This window comes from Martes martes, assembly GCF_963455335.1.
Source record: "Martes martes genome assembly, chromosome: 2".
In the NCBI taxonomy this organism is placed as follows: domain Eukaryota; kingdom Metazoa; phylum Chordata; class Mammalia; order Carnivora; family Mustelidae; genus Martes; species Martes martes.
Window position 1 is genome coordinate 88,770,306 of NC_137889.1, and position 19,789 is coordinate 88,790,094.

The 19,789-nt window shown below is 42.7% G+C and overlaps 1 protein-coding gene across 1 annotated transcript in view; it reads left to right on the top strand.

Annotated features, from left to right (window-relative positions):
- AFF1 (ALF transcription elongation factor 1) overlaps positions 1-19,789 on the top strand; it is a 201,351-nt gene that overhangs the window by 15,047 nt on the left and 166,515 nt on the right. Inside the window, exon 2 of the mRNA XM_080797454.1 lies at positions 146-222. Coding sequence (XP_080653580.1) covers positions 182-222 — 41 coding nt within the window. The 5' untranslated portion in view covers positions 146-181. The remainder of the gene's footprint in view (positions 1-145; positions 223-19,789) is intronic.

A 19,789-nucleotide genomic window follows, 5' to 3' on the forward strand; every position in this document is an offset into this window, starting at 1 on the left:
CTGCAACTTGAGGGTTGATGAAGAACCACTTTCTAGTTCCACTGAGAACACTGAATTCTGTTTTCAGTAAGATTTTCTTGCAAGTCATGTATACCTCTGAGTCGACTTACAGACTAATATTCACAGGTTGCTTTTTCTCTTTCAGATGAGCAGACTTGTTATTTTGCACTGACGGGCAGCGATGGCGTTTACTGAAAGAGTGAAGAGCAGCAGCAGCAGCAGGTAACGGTGAAATCCACGATTCAAAGACAGGACGATATTCAAGTGGTGGATGTATTTTTGAAAGCCTAAGCTTGATCCTTTTCATTTTTACGGTGCGAGAAAATATGGGAAAATTTCGTTTTCTCTGCATGAAGCCAAACCTGTTAGACTGGCTCCATATTTTCTTTCAGTCTAGTACTTTCTGAGCCTCCTAACTCATGTCTTTAACATATGGCTGTTATAGTAGATCAGATTCTGTGTTTAAGATCTTGGTCGGTATTACACAGCTTTGGAGAAATGAGCCACCTGTTCATGAAATCCACCTTCTCCTGAGAGCTTTGGAGGAGGGAATGCTGTCAGTTTCGTTGTACTACTTTCAGATCTCTCCCTCTGAGGGTGCACATACAGTTAATTTCCTTCTTCTATCTCCTACATGATCAGGGTTGGCCGAGGGGAGCCTATTAACATTCTGAAGCGGTTGTTAAGAATAACTCATTTGCTATCCAGAGGGAATTCTTAATGTCACTGATCAATTTTCATTTTTACTGTTAGATATTCAGAAACATATTAATGTATGAGACATGTCGACTCAAGCTTACTCAACTAATATTTCTTCAGTAACAGATGATGGTGCCTGTAATTCTGGAAGGTCCTGCGTGGATGCTTTCCTGCTTCCCTTCTCTGGCTCATTTAGGAAACTCTTCCTCTATTCCAGGTGGCCCCGGGGGCACTGTTGTTAGACGCGGGGCACTGTCCTCCCCCACAGAGGAAGGCATTTGACCCAGGCTGCAGCAGCCCCCGTTCTGCTGGAGCTCCGGGACGCTGTTGTCAGCTGTCTTCAGGCTTGTTCGTGATGTTCGGCTACACATAAGTTTTACATTTTTATGCAGTTAAATGTCTTGTCCTTTATGGGTTCTGGTTTTGATTGTGCTGAGAAAGGTCTTTCCAGCTCCGAGATTGTGCAAATAACGTCATGTGATCTCTGCTGGCACTTGAATGCCTTCATTTTTTGCATTTAAATCAGAACTTGTGAGCCAGTGGCCTCTGGGACAGATCTGGTCACCAGATGGGTTTTGTTTGGCCCCTCACAGTGTTCCAAAAAAAAAAAAAAAAAAAAGATCTGCCCATGTTTTTTATATAACCATCTAGACTTCCATCTTCTCTTCAGAAATATAAGATTTAACAACACTCAGCTCCCACTGCTGCGTGGCAGTGCTCAGATACCATTGAAGGGCTGCTGCTCTCTTCCTCAAGGCCAGAGCTTAGATGACTTCCAATTCAGAACTTGCCAAGTGGTATGTCACACCAGTGGGCTTTAGGTGTGCCCACTGAGTTCAGCCTCTCAGCCTGCGGGTCAGCCAGAACTCCAGAATTCCCACATGCTCCCTCCTCCAGACATCTCTTTGTCAGGTATTTGTCAGAAAGACTTGATGTTTTAAAAAATAATAATAATAATAAAGGTTAGATGAGCACAGATGCTTTCTAGTTTGCTACAGTTTCCACATTGTTGGGCTCACCATTTACTTCACTGCTTGGCTCCCTTCACTTGTGACCCATGTGAGATCTTAGACTTTTTACATTTAAAAAAAAAATTTGTTTTAAGATTATTTATTTATTTATTTGACAGAGAGAGAGAGAGAGAGAGAGAGATCACAAGTAGGCAGAGAGGCAGGCAGAGAGAGAGGGAAGCAGGCTCCCTGCTGAGCAGAGAGCCTGATACGGGGCTCCATCCCAGGACTCTGGGATCATGACCTGAGCCGAAGGCAGAGGCTTTAACCCACTGAGCCACCCAGGCGCCCCCAGAATGGTGAACTTTTAAGAGGATGAAGAAATTTTAAATTTTAACTGTAAGATTTTTGGGGGTATATGATTTTTCAGAAATTTCTATGTAATTTTCTATATAATTTGCATCCTATATAATTTCTGGTAACATAATCAATTATAATAAGCTATTATCAGTGGCAAGATTAAAAAGTATTTTGGGGTGCCTGGGTGGTTCAGTCGTTAAGTGTCTGCCTTCGGCTCAGGTCATGATCCTGGGGTCCTGGGATCGAGTCCCACATCGGGCTCCCTGCTTGATAGAAAGCCTGCTTCTCCCTCCTCCACTCCCCCTGCTTGTGTTCCCTCTTTTGCTGTGTGTCTCTCTTTCTGTCAAATAAATGAAGTCTTTAAGAAAAACAAATAAATAAAGTATTTTGTATTATTTACATATATTTGCTATTGTTAATAATTATTAGGATGGGTAAATGGCATTTATAGTAACATTCTGGCAGTTACAGAACCAGTTTTATTTTTTCAACTCATGACCTCCCTGATGTGCTCCTTTTAGTTTTAATACCCAGTACAAGTGATAAAGCTAGGGGAAGTCCTCAGTGGAGTTCAATTTTTAATACATATCAATAGCTCACTGTTTAAGTGTTTAATCATGACAGGTTAATTTTTCAGTAGTCCAGAAAAAAAGAAACCATCAAATTCATGAGGAACCGGTCCAGGGCTAGCTCGTACTTGAAAGGAAACAGATGTGTATTGAGTATGTGACTCTAATTGTTCAAACTAAATAGAAGTCTTGAGGGTGAGCCCTTACTTTGCTCAGAGCCATCAAAAGTCATAAGCGTGGGCAGAATATTAATGTCATGTGTAAAGATAATATTTGTTTTAGTCCTGATAAATAATAGGCTTATTCTCTGATTTACAGATTTATCAACGTTAGACACTAGTGAATCTCACCTCACTTATATTTACCCCCACCTTCCTTTTCCTCCCCTTTCTTTTCTTTCTAAAAATTGTTATTGGTGTATAACAAACTGAATGGGGCAGACTTTCTTAGTACAGTTCAGTGCGTTTTCACAAAGTGAACACACTTGTGTAGCCCATCAATTGACAATACCAGCTTTCCAGAAGCCTCTCCTTGTCCCCTCACAGCTACTAACTCCCTCAAAGGCTGCCACTATTCTGACTAATAGCTTGAATTTGTTTTGTTTGCTTTCAAATTTTATTTAAATTTAATCATATGGTATACTTTTTATGTTTTCTATTCATTTGTGATGTTTGTTATTTTTATCCTATTTCATAAATTTAAGTATCTTTAACTTCTAAATATCTCAGTGTATTTTATTTTATTGTTTTTTAAGATTTTATTTATTTATTTGACAGAGATCACAAGTAGGCAGAGAGGCAGGCAGAGAGAGAGGAGGAAGTAGGCTCCCTGCTGAGCAGAGAGCCTGATGTGGGACTCGATCCCAGGACCCTGAGATCATGACCTGAGCCAAAGGCAGAGGTTTTAACCCACTGAGCCACCCAGTCGCCCCATCTCAGTGTATTTTATGCTAAACTACTATGTTAGTTATATTTTATATAGTCTGTAGTAAATATTTTTGTTTCTTTCTTTAGTACTTTCCACAGGCTCATATGATAATATAATTATCCCTACTCTTTCTTCCTTCCTCTTCCACCCTCCAACTCTTAGCTCTGCTTTTAGTTTTAAATCGTCCACATTGACAGCACATTTCATTTTATAGTTGTACGTTAAGAGCTTTGTCTCTAGGGTGCCTGAGTGGCTCAGTGGGTTAAGCTGCTGCCTTTGGCTTAGGTCATGATCTCAGGGTCCTGGGATCAAATCCCTCTTCGGGCTCTCTGCTCAGCGCGGGGAGCCTGCTTCCTCCTCTGTCTCTGCCTGCCTCTGTGCCGACTTGTGATCTCTGTCTGTCAAATAAATAAATAAAATCTTAAAAAAAAAAAAGAGCTTTGTTTTTAAATTGGTAATAGAAGTTTGAAAAATCAATAACCGTATTTACGTTATTTTCACCAGGAAGCAAACTAGGGTTTAGGGTTTCATTTAGTATTTCATATAGGGTCATATTTCATATGGGCTCAAAGTTATCACAGGTACCACTTGAAAGAGAAGGTTGACTTTGGTCAGGACAGATCAGTTCTTTAGCTGAGTAAATTGTTCAGATTCATGCCATATTTTAAACTGCTTCATCTTTGAATGGTGTTTTCATTTTTCCTGGAGTTTTTAGTTTTCTTTTTCCTTATTGAGAGAACGTGGCTTCTTGCCATTTCACCAGTCTGTTTCCCTTCTTACCCTTATTACTCTTATATATATATATATATATATATATATACATATTTTAAGATTTTATTTATTTATTTGTCAGAGAGAGTGAGCACAGGCAGACAGAGTGGTAGGCAGAGGCAGAGGGAGAAGCAGGCTCCCCGCTGAGCAAGGAGCCTGATGTGGGACTTGCTCCCAGGATGCTGGGCTCATGACCTGAGCCAAGGCAGCCGCTTAACCAACTGAGCCACCCAGGCGTCCCACCCTTATTACTCTTACTTTTTTTTTTTTTTTTTTAGATTTTATTTATTTATTTGACAGATCACAAGTAGGCAGAGAGGCAGGCAGAGGAGAAGGGAGGAAGCAGGCTCCCTGCCGAGCAGAGAGCCCGATGCGGGGCTCGATCCCAGGACGCCGGGATCATGACCCGAGCCGAAGGCAGCGGCTTTAACCCACTGAGCCACCCAGGCGCCCCTTATTACTCTTACTTATTGATTGAAATGTCTCATTTCCTTCTTGGAATCCTGAAACTAAAGTTAATTTTTACAAAGTGCCTACTAAATTACATTCTTCTGAAACTGGGCCCACAGGTAAGTGAAGCCAGAGAGTAGAACTGCGATATATTTTGGGAAAATGTTACTTGGTGATGGGTGGAAAACATGAAGGTAAAACAGAAGAATGAAAGAAATTTTATTTCAGGCTCCACCACCAGATTTGTGGGACACGTTTTTAGTGTTTTCTGCCGTTAAGAGTAGGTACTTTTTATGCATATTTTAGGAAATCTGCTGAGATGTGGTTTTCAGTCTTGGGGAAGATTTGAAAGATTGAATTTTGTGAGTGCTGAGTTGTACTATAGTACTGTACTGTTGGATGCTCTCCTTCCCCAGGAGAGTCTGAAATAATGTTTAACTCTCCTGATTGAGAAGAGTCCTCAATTAGGAAGGAAGCTACAAGGTGTTAAGCTGATTAACACCTATTATATGGACAGATTTTCTTTGTGTGAGTAAATCAGGGGCCTAACTTCCAGATGCTTACTAGAGAGATTAATGGCTGTTTGCCGTGTTTTCCTGGAACAGTGATTGGCCTGGGCATTGTAAATAATCCACACCTGGATTGTGAACTGGGGAACCAGGAAGGTTTCCTGTGTTTGCCAAGCAAGTCGTTTAAGGCCTGATTTACAAGTGCGGTAATGTTTCCTCTATAGAACTCATACTGCATCCCTTTATTTTAGAAAATGGTTCCTAATCATTAAGTTTGTGGCATTGTCAGAAGTAGTATTGAAGATGAGTCCCGCAGTTTGAGGGGTTTAGAAGAGTTTGGCTTCAGGCTTATCCCAGACCTGAGGAAATCTTTTTCAGAAATACTTATCTCCCAAAGGGATGGTTTAATTTGGGGGGAGGGAGGCTAAACTGTTGAAATACTGCATAATTTCCTCCAGTAAAATCCAGTTGAGCTAGTATTACATCTGTGATAGGGCAAGCTGGAGTGTGGGACCCTGCGGTGGGATAGCTATTTTTAGATCTGTGGCATGTTGGTTACTAGGGCAAATCGCTCAACTTTTAAAGCCTCGTTAAAATGGGGATAAGAAAAAAAATGGGGGTGAGAAGAAGAATGTGTGTAAAGTGTTATCATGGGACCTCCTGCAATGTAAATCCTCAGTGAATTATTAATGACACCACTTTGGCGATGATGGTAGAATGGTGGATTTCAAGAGAGTCAGAAGCTTCCTTAATTCTGAAGGGAAAGGCTTTGTTCAGAGGCAACTCTTTGGATAGAAGAGATTGTTTTGTGAGCTACTCCAGGAATAGCATTTGTACAAAGAAGAATCATAGAGGAAACAGACCTTTAAGAACAAAACACAGAGTGTGTTTATTTGCAGAGCATGTGGATACACTTACAAGTTTTACTGTGGTCTATTTTACATTTAATACTGGCAGTGGGATTGTCCTAAATCACACACAGAGTATAAGAAAACACTGCTGCGTGGTATTTACTTTTCTACAAGTAGCATCTTCTTTATATATTAAAAAAAAAAAAAACAAAGAAACAAACGCTTTATGGAGGTATAATTTACACGCCATCTTTAGTATGCAATTTAATGATTTTTAGTAAATTTACTGAGTTGTGCAGCCATTTCTACAGTCCATTTTCAGAATTGCACTCCCAGTAGATGCAGCTGCCTGCTTCCTACCCCAACCCTAGCTATTAATCTACTTAATCATTTTGCCTGTTCTGAACATTACCTATAAATGCAGTCATATAATACAGATTTGTGTGTAGGTGTGTGTGTGTGTGAGAGAGAGAGAGAGAGAGAGAGAGAGAGAGACTGGCTACTTTGACTTAGTATAAAGTTTTCAAGACTCAAAAAAAAAAAAGTTTTCAAGACTCATCCATGTTGTGTAGTATGTGTCAATATTTCGTTCTTTTTTGTTTGCCAAATAATCCGTTGTATGGCTGCACCAATGTTGTATTTACTCTTCACCAATTGATGGACATTTGGGTTGTATCCACTTTCTTGGCTGTTACAAATAATATTGCACATATGTTTTCATTTCTTTTGGGTAGATATTAGAAGTGGGATTGCTTTCTTGTAAGGTAGAGTCATGTTTAGAGTCACCTTTATTTTTCTATTTTTGAAGATTTTATTTATTTGAGAGAAAGTAAGCACGAAAGAGGGGAGGGGAGGAAGGGGAGGAGCAAGGAGCAGACACCCTGAGGAGTGGTGGGGCAGTGAGCAGGGGAGCCCAATGCAGAACTCCATTCTGGGACTCCTGGATCATGACCCCAGCTGAAGGCAGACGCTTCACCAACCGAGCCGCCCAGGCGCCCTAGAGTCATCTTTAGATTATTCTAGGTTCTGGTGGGTCAGTTTCAGATTCATTTGCATGTGGTTTTTCTCTTTGCCTTCAGCTCTGAACTGTGCTAATGCTGAGAGTTGGAAGAGAAGGGATTAATATTGTTTACTGCCTTCTAATGGATACTAGTCTGGGAAGTTGACATGATACCATTTTAGGTGACGCTTTGGTCTGTGGTAGTAGGTAAGGTGGACATTGAGTTAAACTGTTTAGGATTCCACCATTTTTTTTTTTTTTTAAGATTTTATTTATTTATTTGATAGAGATCACAAGTAGACAGAGGGGCAGGCAGAGAGAGAGGAAGGGAAGCAGGCTCCCCGCTGAGCAGAGAGCCCGACGGATGTGGGGCTTGATCCTAGGACCCCGGGACCCTGGGACTATGACCCGTGCCGAAGGCAGAGGCTTCAACCCACTGAGCCACCCAAGTGCCCTGGATTACACCATCTTTATAGGGATCCTAAGTTTATGGTATCCTGATTTGCAGAAGAATCTTTTCCTCCTTTCTGGGAGGCTTCAAGGATGATAATCCTTTTTTCCCAGGAGCTGTAGCAGTTAGCCTCTTTAAGAATCTGTGGAACAGGGCTAGGAAGAAGAGAATTTTGGTTCCAGGTTCCTGTGGTTTCTAGAAGCCTGGAGGACATTATTTCGGAATCAGAGTCTTGTTTTCTGTAGCTCATGATAACCCTGCAAAGTGGTCAGTTTAGATGGTAATCGGCCTCCGTGTACTGGAGAGGAAGCAAAGGCCTGGAGAAGTTAATAGCTGAACGTGTGAATCAGACTACAGGAAATGCTGGGGGCCAGTAGTTTGTTTGGGTTGTGAAATTCTTAAATTACTACACAGAATAACATTTAACATGTGAGGGACGGTGCAGTTGCATTTCGGCGGTTGACCAACACTTTCGGATGCCTTCGTCAGACGATGCCTTTTTTATAAACTGCAATACACGCTGCCACCATTTTTGTTGCTAAAGTTGTAGATGCTGGATTGTGTATGTTAATGTAAGTAAGATGTTCATAGATGTAAGGAGAACCTGTCTTATGAAAGCTATCAGAAGCATGAGGTCATCCAGGACTTCGTGTTAAGAAGAGAGAGTTTAAAGGCAGGGAGGAAAAGAAATCTTGTGCGTTGAAGTAGCAATAAAGAAATAATTTCGGCTCTGGTTGGCCTTGGTAATCTAATTTAGTATGGACTTAATCATAGTTCTTGCCTACTCTCTCCTTTTCTCTCCTTCGCTTTAAAAGAAAATTTTCAAATAAAAATTTAAAGACATTTTTTCATAGAATTATTCAGACATGACTTTTTAAAAATTTGTTTATTTATTTATTTGATAGAGAGAGAGAGAGAGAGAGAGAGACAGCAAGAGAAGGAACTAAAGCAGGGGGAGTGGGCGAGGGAGAACAGGCTTCCTACGGAGCAGGGAGCCTGATGCGGGGCTCCATCCCTGGACCCTAGGATCATGACTTCAGCTGAAGGCAGACACTTAACGACTGAGCTGAGCCACCCAGGCATCCCTATTCAGAGGATAACCTTTTCGCATATTTAACATTTCTCTGTATTTTGCTACACTTGAGAATCATCTATCCTCTGTCTTTTTTAAATTTTTCTTCTTTGCTGAAGTTTTTTTTTTAAAAGATTTTACCTATTCATTTGACAGAGATCACAAGTAGGCAGAGAGGCAGGCAGAGAGAGAGGAAAGGAAGCAGGCTCCCTGCTGGGCAGAGAGCCTGATGCGGGGCTTGATCCCAGGACCCTGGGATCACCACCTGAGCTGAAGGCAGAGGCTTTAACCCACTGAGCCACCCAGGCACCCCTGAAGTGTTTTAAAGTAAATCTCAGGCAACTGTTTCTTTGTTTATGTTTTTGTTTTTTTTAATCCAGAAAATCTATTTTATTGCTGTGGTCCCTTTGGGTAATCAACACATAACACTAAAATGATTGCTAAGGGTAATCATCTACTTTTATTTTTGTCACAAACAGTATGTATTTTTTAAAATTATTTTTATTAACATAATGTATTATTTGCCCCAGGGGTACAGGTCTGTGAATCATCAGGCTTAGACATTTCACAGCACTCAGCATAGCACATACCCTCCCCAATGTCCATAACTCAACCACCCTATCCCTGTTGTCCCACCCCCAGCAACCCTCAGTTTGTTTCCTGAAATTAAGAGTCTCTTATGGTTTGTGTCCCTCCTGATCCTATCTTGTTTCATTTTTTTCTTCCCTATGCCTCATAACCCCGTGCCCTGCCTCTCAAATTCCTTGTATCGGAGAGATCATATGATAATTGTCTTTCTCTGATTGACTTACTTTGCTAAGCATAATACCCTCTAGTTCCATCCACATTGTTGCAAATGGCAAGATTTCATTTCTTTTGATGGCTGCATAGAATTCCGTTGTATATATATATACCACATCTTCTTTATCCATTCATCTGTTGATGGACATCTAGGTTCTTTCCATAGTTTGGCTATTGTGGACGTTGCTGCTATAAACATTGAGGTGCACATGCCCCTTGGGATCACTACGTTTGTATCTTTAGGGTAAATACCCAGTAGTGCAATTGCTGGGTCATAGGGTAGCTCTATTTTCAACTTTTTGAGGAACCTCCATGCTATTTTCCAAAGTGGCTGCACCAGCTTGCATTCCCACCAACAGTGTAAGAGGGTTCCCCTTTCTCTGCATCCTTGCCAGCATCTGTCATTTCCTAATTTGTTAATTTCATCCATTCTGACTGGTGTGAGGTGGTATCTCATTGTGGTTTTGAGTTGTATTTCCCTGATGCCAAGTGATGTGGAGCATTTTTTCATGTGTCTGTTGGCCATCTGGATGTCTTCTTTGCAGAAATGTCTGTTCATGTCTTCTGCCCATTTCTTGATTGAATTATTTGTTCTTTGGGTGTTGAGTTTGATAAGTTCTTTATAGATTTTGGATACTAGCCCTTTATCTGATATGTCATTTGTGAATATCTTCTCCCATTCTGTCAGTTGTCTTTTGGTTTTGTTGACTGTTCCTTTACTGTGCAAAAGCTTTTGATCTTGTTGAAGTCCCCATAGTTCATTTTTGCCCTTGCTGCCCTTGCTTTTGGCAGTGCTTCTAGGAAGAAGTTGCTGTGGCTGAGGTCGAAGAGGTTGCTGCCTGTGTTCTCCTCAAGGATTTTGATGGATTCCTCTCTCACATTGAGGTCTTACACCCATTTTGAGTCTATTTTTGTGTGTGGTGTAAGGAAATGGTCCAGTTTCATTCTTCTACATGTGGCTGTCCCAATTTTCCCAACACCATTTGTTGAAGAGGCTGTCTTTTTTCCATGGGACATTCTTTCCTGCTTTGTTGAAGATTAGTTGACCATAGAGTTGAGGGTCTATTTCTGGGCTCTCTATTCTGTTCCATGGATCTATGTGTCTGTTTTTGTGGCCAGTACCATACTGTCTTGATGATGACTGCTTTGTAGTAGAGCTTGAAGTCTGGAATGGTGGGGGTGGGGGGGATGGACTGCTTGTAGAGTTGAGTTGACTGTATGTCCAACTTTGTGGATTTATCTGTTTGTTAATTCTTAATGTTTTTAACTTGTTCTTGTGTGTCAGTGGTTCTCAACCAGGAATAATTCCCCCACCCCCCAGGGTTGGGGGGACATTTGACAACATCTGAAGAGATTTTTAGTTGTCAAAATCCAGTGGGTCCAGGGCAGGAGTGCTGCTAAATATCCTGCAGTGCACAGGACGGCCCGCACTACAAGGAATTTTCTGGCTCCAAATGTCAGCATTGCTGAGGTTGACAACCCCTGTGGTTCTATCCTGGGTATTTCCTGTAGAATGGAAGTTAGCTGTAAAGCTCAGTTAGAGTCAAGATAAGTCTTTTTGCTAAAAATAGTTGGATAGTGCAACAGTGCTGGTGTTGTTATGTGTTTTGATCTGGGTGCCGGTTACAAGAGTATGTTTCTGTGAAATGCATTTGCGAACTGTGCACTTTTAAAAAACTGAAATATAATTAACATGCAGTGTTACTAGTTTAAGGTGTACAATATAATGACTCAACAATTCTGTACATTACTTAGTGCTCATCACAGAACTCTAGTCTTCATCCCCTTTATCTAGTTCACCCCTCCCCCCTTCACCTCCCCTCTGGCAACCACCGGTTTGTTCTCTGTGTTCCAGAGTCTAGGTTTTCGAGGTGCCTGGGGGGCTCAGTGCCTGGGATCCAGCCTGGCTTGGGGCTCTCTGCTCCGCGGGAAGCCTGTTCTTTCTCTCTCCCACTGCCCCTGCTTGTGTTCCCTCTCTCGCTGTGTCTCTCTGTCAAATAATTAATTAAAATCTTAAAAAAAAAAAAAAAGAGTCTGGGTTTTCTTTGCCTCTTTTATTCTTTGTTCATTTGTTTTGTTTCTTAAATTCCACATGAGTGAAATCATACAGTATTTGTCTTTCTCTGACAGACTTCACTCAGCGTTAGGTCCCTAGGTCCATCCATGTTGCAAATGGCAGCAGGAGCTGTATACGTTTTAAATGTATGTTATATTCTAATTTTTAAGGTTTACTTGACAAATCCTTACTAGTCATGCTGTGTATTTTTGACTACGCTGTTGGATAGTTAGATACGTTCAGAAACCTTTAAATCCTCTTCCCTTTTAAACTTCCGTAATACTCCATTCCATTTACTGCCAGAGAATGACAAAGATGGCTTAAAAGAGATGCCTCGTGACCCAGTTATTGGGATGGTCGAATGTCTGTTATGGCCAAGCCAGGTATTTTTCTCTTTCTGGAGCATTGACCTATGGGAGAGAACATCTTAAAAAAATGGGTTAAGCTAAGTCACTCGGCCTTTTTCTGAAAGCCTAAAGGAGAGAGGGAAAGTCCCTCCAAAGGGGATGGTTTCAAGAGAGAAGGTCGCCTTTTTTGAGCAGTGGGATTTGGGAAAGGGGCATTTGGGGCCGAAAGAACCAGCAAAGGTTGGGAATGCATGGGGGATGTGCTGGGAATCCTTCCTAGAAAGTCGTCTTAAAGCCAGCTTCTCTTCCCCCATCTCTGATAAATCATTGGAAGGAAAGGCAATGAATTTTTTCTGACAGTTGGTTCTTGCCAGGGCCGGGGCTTCGTTTGCAAATGAAAAGAGTGCTGTTGGAGTAGTTGAAATCACAATGGGCCTTGACTCTTTTCACATCAAAGTGTAAGAGAATCTCCAGGGGTGATAAATGGGGACTGCTGGACTCATTACTTGTAAACAAAGCTGAGGGGTGACCTCTCCATTTTTTTTTTAATTAAAAGAAAACAGGGTTTCCTAGTGCCGAGTGTGGGGTTGCTCCTCGTTGGAATTCTGACTGCTCACACTGAAGAAGATTTCTGATAAGGTCGTGAGGAGGCTGCCTGGTTACTCTGGGTTGGCTGTGACTCTCAAATAAGGGATCAGTGTGCCCGGTCCAGGATGGCCTCGAGGGTCCTCCTCCAAGATGGAGATCTGAGAGCACTGGATTCGAAGTTGTGCTTGTTGCCCTAAGGGGACCAAGGCAGAATTCTTGACCTCTGTACCTCCGAGGTGGTTGAGGGCTTAGACACTTCCTCTGCTCCTTTTCCCACCCAACCTCAAGAAAAAAACTCCCCGATTCCCATGTCGCGCAGAAAGAGGCCAGTTTTCAAGTGAATCCTCAAAACTTTGTAAAGAAGTCCAAAGGCTGTTGTTTTCAATTTTACTTTTAAAGGTTAAAGTTCTATTCCTTTTTTATTTGTGTAGTGCAGGGCTTTGCATGCGATGGAAACCTTTCACCGAAATGATGGTATTTGAACACTTCATGTTCAGTGTTTCTGTTGAAAGCGATGCTGTTATGAACACTAATAATCTAGCATTTTATAGAACCAAAGCCCAAATAAATATTAATAAATCCAGCCCCGCAGAGTTGAAGGTCCACCTTTGGTAAACTCTCTCCCTTGTGTACCCAACTCCCCATCAAGCTTATCTCTTGCTGGGTTTTCACCTGGCTCCTTTGTTAGTTAGTCTAAGCCCCAACCAGATGTTAAACTGAAGGTGAGAGACTGCCCTTTGTAACTGGAGTGGAACTCGTAAGGCGCCAGGCACCCAGGACTTCTAATGTGTTTACTGACTTTCCAGATGTTTGGTAATCGCCTTCTGAGTGTATCTTCCAAACAAGTTGTACGACTTGAGAAAGGAACAGAGGTCACAGCTGGAGGGGAACACGCAGGTCCCTGGACGGTGGGTAGAGAAGCAATCCTCCAGCCTGGCTGATTCAACCAGAGATAAGAGTATTGGAGGCGACCATAATCTGATACCGGAATGGTGAGCCTGTGGGAGACGCCTCCCTTAGCATTACCTTTGTGAGCTCAGGTGCCAATAATGGCTAAGGTTTGAGGAGCACAGAGACCAGAATTCGTGTTAATATGTCTTTATTTGATAGGCATGATTTCATTTCAATCTCGGTTTCCTGTGAGGGTGTATTTTACAGATGAAAAAAGGCAAGGAGACGCTCACTGACTGGTTGGTGGTTGATACTCAGGCTACCTTCCTTTTATCACCAGACCCTGTACCTTTAGCCCCCCGGTCCACGTTGTCTTGGCAGAAGCTGGTGGCAGGGAAGCACGTTCTGAGCTCTGATTTGAAACTCTAAGTCTTGGGCCAGAGATCTTCTGGAGCGGACTGTTGCTTTTCTGAAACCATGAAGGAGTATTACATCAAAGGCTGCTCCTGGGACAGTGTGTCAGCCTGGCTTCGCTAGTTACAGAAACATGCATCCAGAGCTGGTTTCTTAACATTGAGGTGTAGATGATGGAGAAGGGACAAGAAAGAAGGGGTAGTGCTGGGGTGACTGAGCCAACGGCAGGAAAAAGATGAATTGAGGGACAGAGGTGGTGCCCAGCCTAGGATAAGTTCGGATCTCCCTAGTTCGCCTCTAGCGAAGCTGCTGTCGTCCTCCCGGTGAGATGGCGTGTGCTGTCTTGGAGGGCACCTTGCGGTCTGTAGAGCATGGCACAGATGTCAGGTGGTGGCCTGGTAATAAATCAACGTCTCAACGGTTAGAAGTTGTAGCAGTTCTCATTTCAGATTATCTTTTCAACATCCGGTGAGACTTAGTTTCCTCCAGTGTGCGCGTGATGACTGAGATAGGGAACTGTCCTTAAGAATGGAGGTGTTGATTCGACAAAATATTTCATAAATGAGAGCTGAGACTATATCTTGTCTAAAAACTATGTTTAAATTTATGTGCTAGATGGGGCGCCTGGGTGGCTCAGTGGGTTAAAGCCTCTGCCTTCGGCTCAGGTCATGATCCCAGGGTCCTGGGATCGAGCCCCACGTTGGGCTCTCTGCTCCGCGGAGAGCCTGCTTCCTCCTCTCTCTGCCTGCCTCCCTGCCTACTTGTGATCTCTCTCTCTGTCAAATTTAAAAAAAAAAAAAAAATGCTAGCTTGTAAAAAAGAAACAAAAAAGACTTGAGAGCATAGGCAGCGAGGGGAATGAGCGGGGAGGATATTTGGAACAGTTCTTAGTGTCAGTGTTACTTTTCCTTTCTGTCCCCATGTCCTCAACCTACAGTAGCAACCCGGGTGAGTGGAGGTCTTACAGGGTCCACTGAGAGTCTGCCATTGATTTTCACCTGGAGGCAGCTGAAATTTAAGGGAAAAAGTTTGCTTTAAAATGCGTTAGACCTGGGCTTGAATTCTAGCCCCATTAGATTGTGTAATGTTGGGCAGTTTACTTAACCTCTCCAAACCCCACTTCCTTCATCTGTAAAATAAGAATAATGATGTGAGGCGCCTGGCTGGCTCAGTCAGGAGAGCACACGACTCCTAATCTTAGGGTCGTGAGTTCAAGCCCCATGTTGGGCATGGAGCCTACTTAAAAAAAAAAAAAAAAAAAAAAAAAAAAGAATGACGAGAGATACTGTATTTTTTTAAAATCCAGAAGTGTGCCTGCAGTGAGTCAGTATTTAATAAATACTAATTTGTTTCCCTTTCTGTTGACCTGCCTTTGAGAATTTTAGTGGACAGGGCCTAGAGAATTTGTACTCTGTGATGTTCCTAAAGCACCTTTAGGGTTTAAAAGTCTGGGCTCCCCTGGGCACTGTGAAGTAGGCCTGCTGTGCTCTTGAGACCCAGCTCTGGAACACCTGGTCAGTGACAGGGGTCTGGCCGTGTGGCAGTGTGTGACCTGCCTCATCACATGTTCCTGCAAACTGTGGGCTCAGGTGATTGAGATTGATTTTTTTTTTTTTTTAACTATATGGGCTGCTTAAGTGAGCATGAGAATGGTTTTTGTTTGTTACTGTGGGATTTATATTAATGAGCATTTGGGTAATTCTTAAATGGCGGGTAACACTTCTCATTCATGTTTCAATAAAATCCTCATTTCATATTTCCTGTTAAAATGTTACATTAAGAATATAGTTTAGGGGACACCTGGGTGGTTCAGTTGGTTAAGCAACTGCCAGGTCATGATCCTGGAGTCCCCGGATCGAATCCCACCGGGCTCCCAGCTCCACGGGGAGCCTGCTTCTCCCTCTGACTTTCTCCCCTTTCATGTGCTTTCTCTCACTATCTCTCTCTCAAATAAATAAAAAATCTTAAAATATATATATATATATATATATATATATATATATATAGCTTAGGGTATCCATCAAGATAAGTATGCCTAATTATGTAGAGAGGATATTTAATAATACTTTTACCTTTTTATTTTAAGGGAATATTTCCTTAGGGTTAGTTTTATTTTGTTTTTTTTTTTTTAAGATTTTATTTATTTATTTGACAGAGACAGCGGGAGAGGGAACCCAAGTAGGGGGAGTGGGAAAGGGAGAAGCAGGCTTCCCGCCAAGCAGAGAGCCCGATGAGGGGCTCAATCCCAGGACCCTGGAATCATGACCCTAGCTGAAGGCAGATGCTTAACGACTGAGCCACCCAGGAGCTCCTGGGTTAGTTTGATTTTAAATGAAAAGTCTTTTCTGTTCTTCTGATAATCCAAGATCCTCTCTCTCATTCAGCAGTGACTTACACAGGGCCTTGATGTCATAGGTGTCTCTCAGGAGCTAGGGTGAGTGGGTGGCGGGGAAGGAGTTCGGATGAGAGTAGTTAGCTGGTAGGAGCCCATACTAGAGCTTACATTCTAGTTACTAATGTAAAGGTATTACCATCAAGTGGTTTTCATATAGTGCTTTAAACTTTTTAATTTTTTTTAGGATTTTACTCATTTATTTTTGAGAGACAGAGAGAGAACGCATACTTGCCTCCAGGGAGGGGAGAGAGAGAATCTCAAGCAGACTCTGTGCTGAGTGTCAGGCCTACCCAGGGCTCAATCCCATGACCTGGAGCTCATGACCTGAGTCAAAACCAGGAGTCAGATTCTCAACCAACTGAGCCTTGCGGGCGCCTTAGTATTTTTTTTTTTTTAATTTTTTTTATTTATTTGACAGAGAGAGAGAGAGATGGAGATCACAAGTAGGCAGAGAGGCAAACAGAGAGAGAGGGGGAAGCAGGCTCCCTGCTGAGCAGGGATCCCGAGGTGGGGCTTGATCCCAGGACTCTGAGATCATGACCTGAGCTGAAAGCAGAGGCTTAACCCACTGAGCCACCCAGGCGCCCCGCGCCTTAGTATTTTAAACTTTTTTCAAAGCATTATTAACAGTCCGCTGTTGCATTTTAACCTCCTGGGTATCTTAAGGTGGGTAGGCTTAAAGAAGTGAAACGGTTTGCCCAACATCCCAGAGTTAATAATAAAACCGTCCTCTTAACCTGGAATGAGTTTTCTGTCACTTTCCAAACTCCCCTTCACCCCCAGTCTTTCAGAAATCTTTCTCATTCTTCCAGGTTCCACTGAAATAATACCTCTTTTAGAACTCTGATCCCCTAAGAAATTGCTCTTTTTGTGCACTATGACCTTTGTCCTTTCCTCTGTGCCCCAGTTTCATTATTGCTTCCCTTTTCCAAATTCACCCTCAGTACCTGCTCTGTTCAGGTAGACTCTGTTTCTCCCTCACGGGGAGCACGGTGTTAAACTTGGCCAGTAGAGGTTACTGGAGGGATGGGGGGGTGGTCCTCTCTTCCTGGTTGCAGTGGCTTCTCTTTCTCACTCCAGCTGTACACGTGTCAGTGTGAGCACCCACATGGTGGGTGTGCCCATACCCAGTGGTGCTCTGTCTCAGTGCCCACAGTCTCTTGGCAGCTTTGCAGCCCTCGCCTTCCTCCTCTCAGTGCAGACACTGCACTCTCCAGGCCTTGTGCCTGTGGAAGTGCCCAGCTCCCGCTCTGCACCCCAGAGGATGGTTCCCTGCCGCTCTGTTAGGACGGTAGAACAGTTCCAGCCAACTTCCTGCCACCCAGCAGGCTGCAAGCACGCCCTTGCTAGTGACATCCTAGCTCCAGTTTTGGGGAGGGAGTCCTCTTCCAAGTTTGTTCCTCCTTGGGTAGCCTCTCTCAGCTCTGGGTATCCTTAGAGTTGTCTTTAATTCCCCTGTGTGGGGCGCCTGGGTGGCTCAGTCATCATTAAGCATCTGCCTTCGGCTCAGGTCATGATCCCAGGGTCTTGGCATCAAGCCCGCATCCGGCTCCCTGCTCAGCGGGAAGTCTGCTTCTCCCTCCCACCGCCCCTGCTTGTGTTCCCTCTCTCACTGTGTCTCTCTTTGTCAAATAAATAAAATCTTTAAAAAAAATTCCCCTATGAAAGTTGTATTTTTTAATATGAAATTTCTGTTCATATTATTGTGTGGTTTCTCTTTCCTGATCAGACCCAGAAGGATGCAACCTCTGGTGCTTATTTTCCTTTGTCTCAGTGTTATTTCACACATCTGTGTAAATTGTTAACTACTTTTACAGCAGAGGCCTGTTTCATCCCTCAGGATTATCTCTGTGCTTTGCAAATAACCTGTGATTAATGAGTGATTGAATTTACCTCTGTTGTTGCTGTCAGAGAGAGAGAGAGAGAGAGAGAGAGGACGGTTGTCATGGGTATTCATTTGCTCTTTATGGCAAAGATAGCTCAAAGTTCTTGCTGTATTACTAATGCGTTAACTTGGTGTTTCTGTGACATCTTGTCACAGTTGGGGTAATTACTTGGTGACCCAATTATCAAAAAGTACATTTTAAGGCCTGTGTGTAAAGTCTTCAGAATTGTGTAAACAGTGATTTACTGCTACCTATTTATCTTCATTGACCTTTTAAAAACATATTGCTAAACAAAACAAAAACCCAAATTGCTTTAAAGTACGGCAAGCCTTAAAAATGCTTAAAAAATAGCATGTATTTTACTTTTTAGGCGAATTTGTCAGTGTCATCTCCCAGTACTGTTGTCTGTTTGGAGCCAGGGTGTTAGGCTTGGGTTAACGCTCAGGTTCTACATGTACTTGCTAATCCTTTTCTCTCATCAACCTGTGAGCAAAAGAGGAGTGAAGGGTATGGCCCATAGGGGAAAACATCTTTTTCCTTCTGCTTGGCATTCTGAGTCTGTGTCTAGGAAAGTAGTGTAGCCAGAAAAGCAGGAATATTGCATGTATTTTGAATGTAGGTCCTTCGTTATGGTTCAGAAAGGACATGTTGATAACTCGGTATCATTAGGAGGCTAATAGCATTTTTGAATCAGTAAGTTACTCAGTTCTGCCAGTTTGCTGACTGGCCTTTTACCGTGGGTCGATTTCAGCTCCTGGGTAGTTGCCTGTGCCTTCCCTTTGCCCATGCCCAGTCTTCTCCATCAGTGTTTGTCTGTCATTGTCCAAGTCTCTGTACCTCTTCCCTATTCCATCCACTCAGATGATCTTTTTACACTAAGGCAAGATTTCTCTCCTTTATGAAGATAGAATACATTAAAACCCTCAATTTGAAATGTTAAATGGTAATTATTTGTAGGAAGAAAAATTGTGTTGTTTGTTTTCATAAGGATTCACATCTAGCATCCTTTGAATCAGGGAATGGGTGTGGTTTTGGACTATCTCTCCCAGTATCTCTGTAGTAAGATAGTGTCTTGATAATCTGAGAAATATATGTAGTTTCTTTGGAATATATGTAACTTGGACAGAGGAGCTCAGTGTATTATTTTACACTTCAACAAATGCTCAGCACCTGCTATGTCCAGAGTGCCACGGAGTAAATAGGGCACATGATGGGACATTGCCTTCCCTCTTCCCCAATAACTTCCCTGGGACACTCACGCTGGCTCATAAGCTCTTTACCCTTCTGACAGGCCCCTCCCACTTCCACACACAACTTCCTTTCTTTCCTGCTTAATAAAAGTTGTCATTCCTCAGCCCTTTGTCCTCGACTTGCTTCCTTCTTACCACATCTTTTCTCTGTACAGTCTCACTGTGGCTGTCCTACCTAAGATAGGCGACTCCCACATCTGGATTTGTAAGCCAGAACTGCTTCCACACTGCCATCATTTCCCTCTCCAGATTCCTCTGTCTCTCTCAAGGTGTGTCCTGTGCTGTCCATCCTGACTTCATCGCTCCTCCTCTTCATTGCTGCTCTTCAGTAGGAGGAACCGCATTGAGCTAAGAGGTTCCCCATACGTTCTTTCTGCTTCTTTCCCTAAAAAACGTCAAGGCTCCCTATCATCTACTGTTTATAGTTGGATTCCCTTAATGGGGTACCCAAACCTCCGTCCGCAGGGTTTCTGCCTTTTCTTCAAGTCTCATCTCCAATTTTTCCACCAACCCTGGTGCTTAGCTGTACAGAAGTTCTCTTTGCAGGCTTTT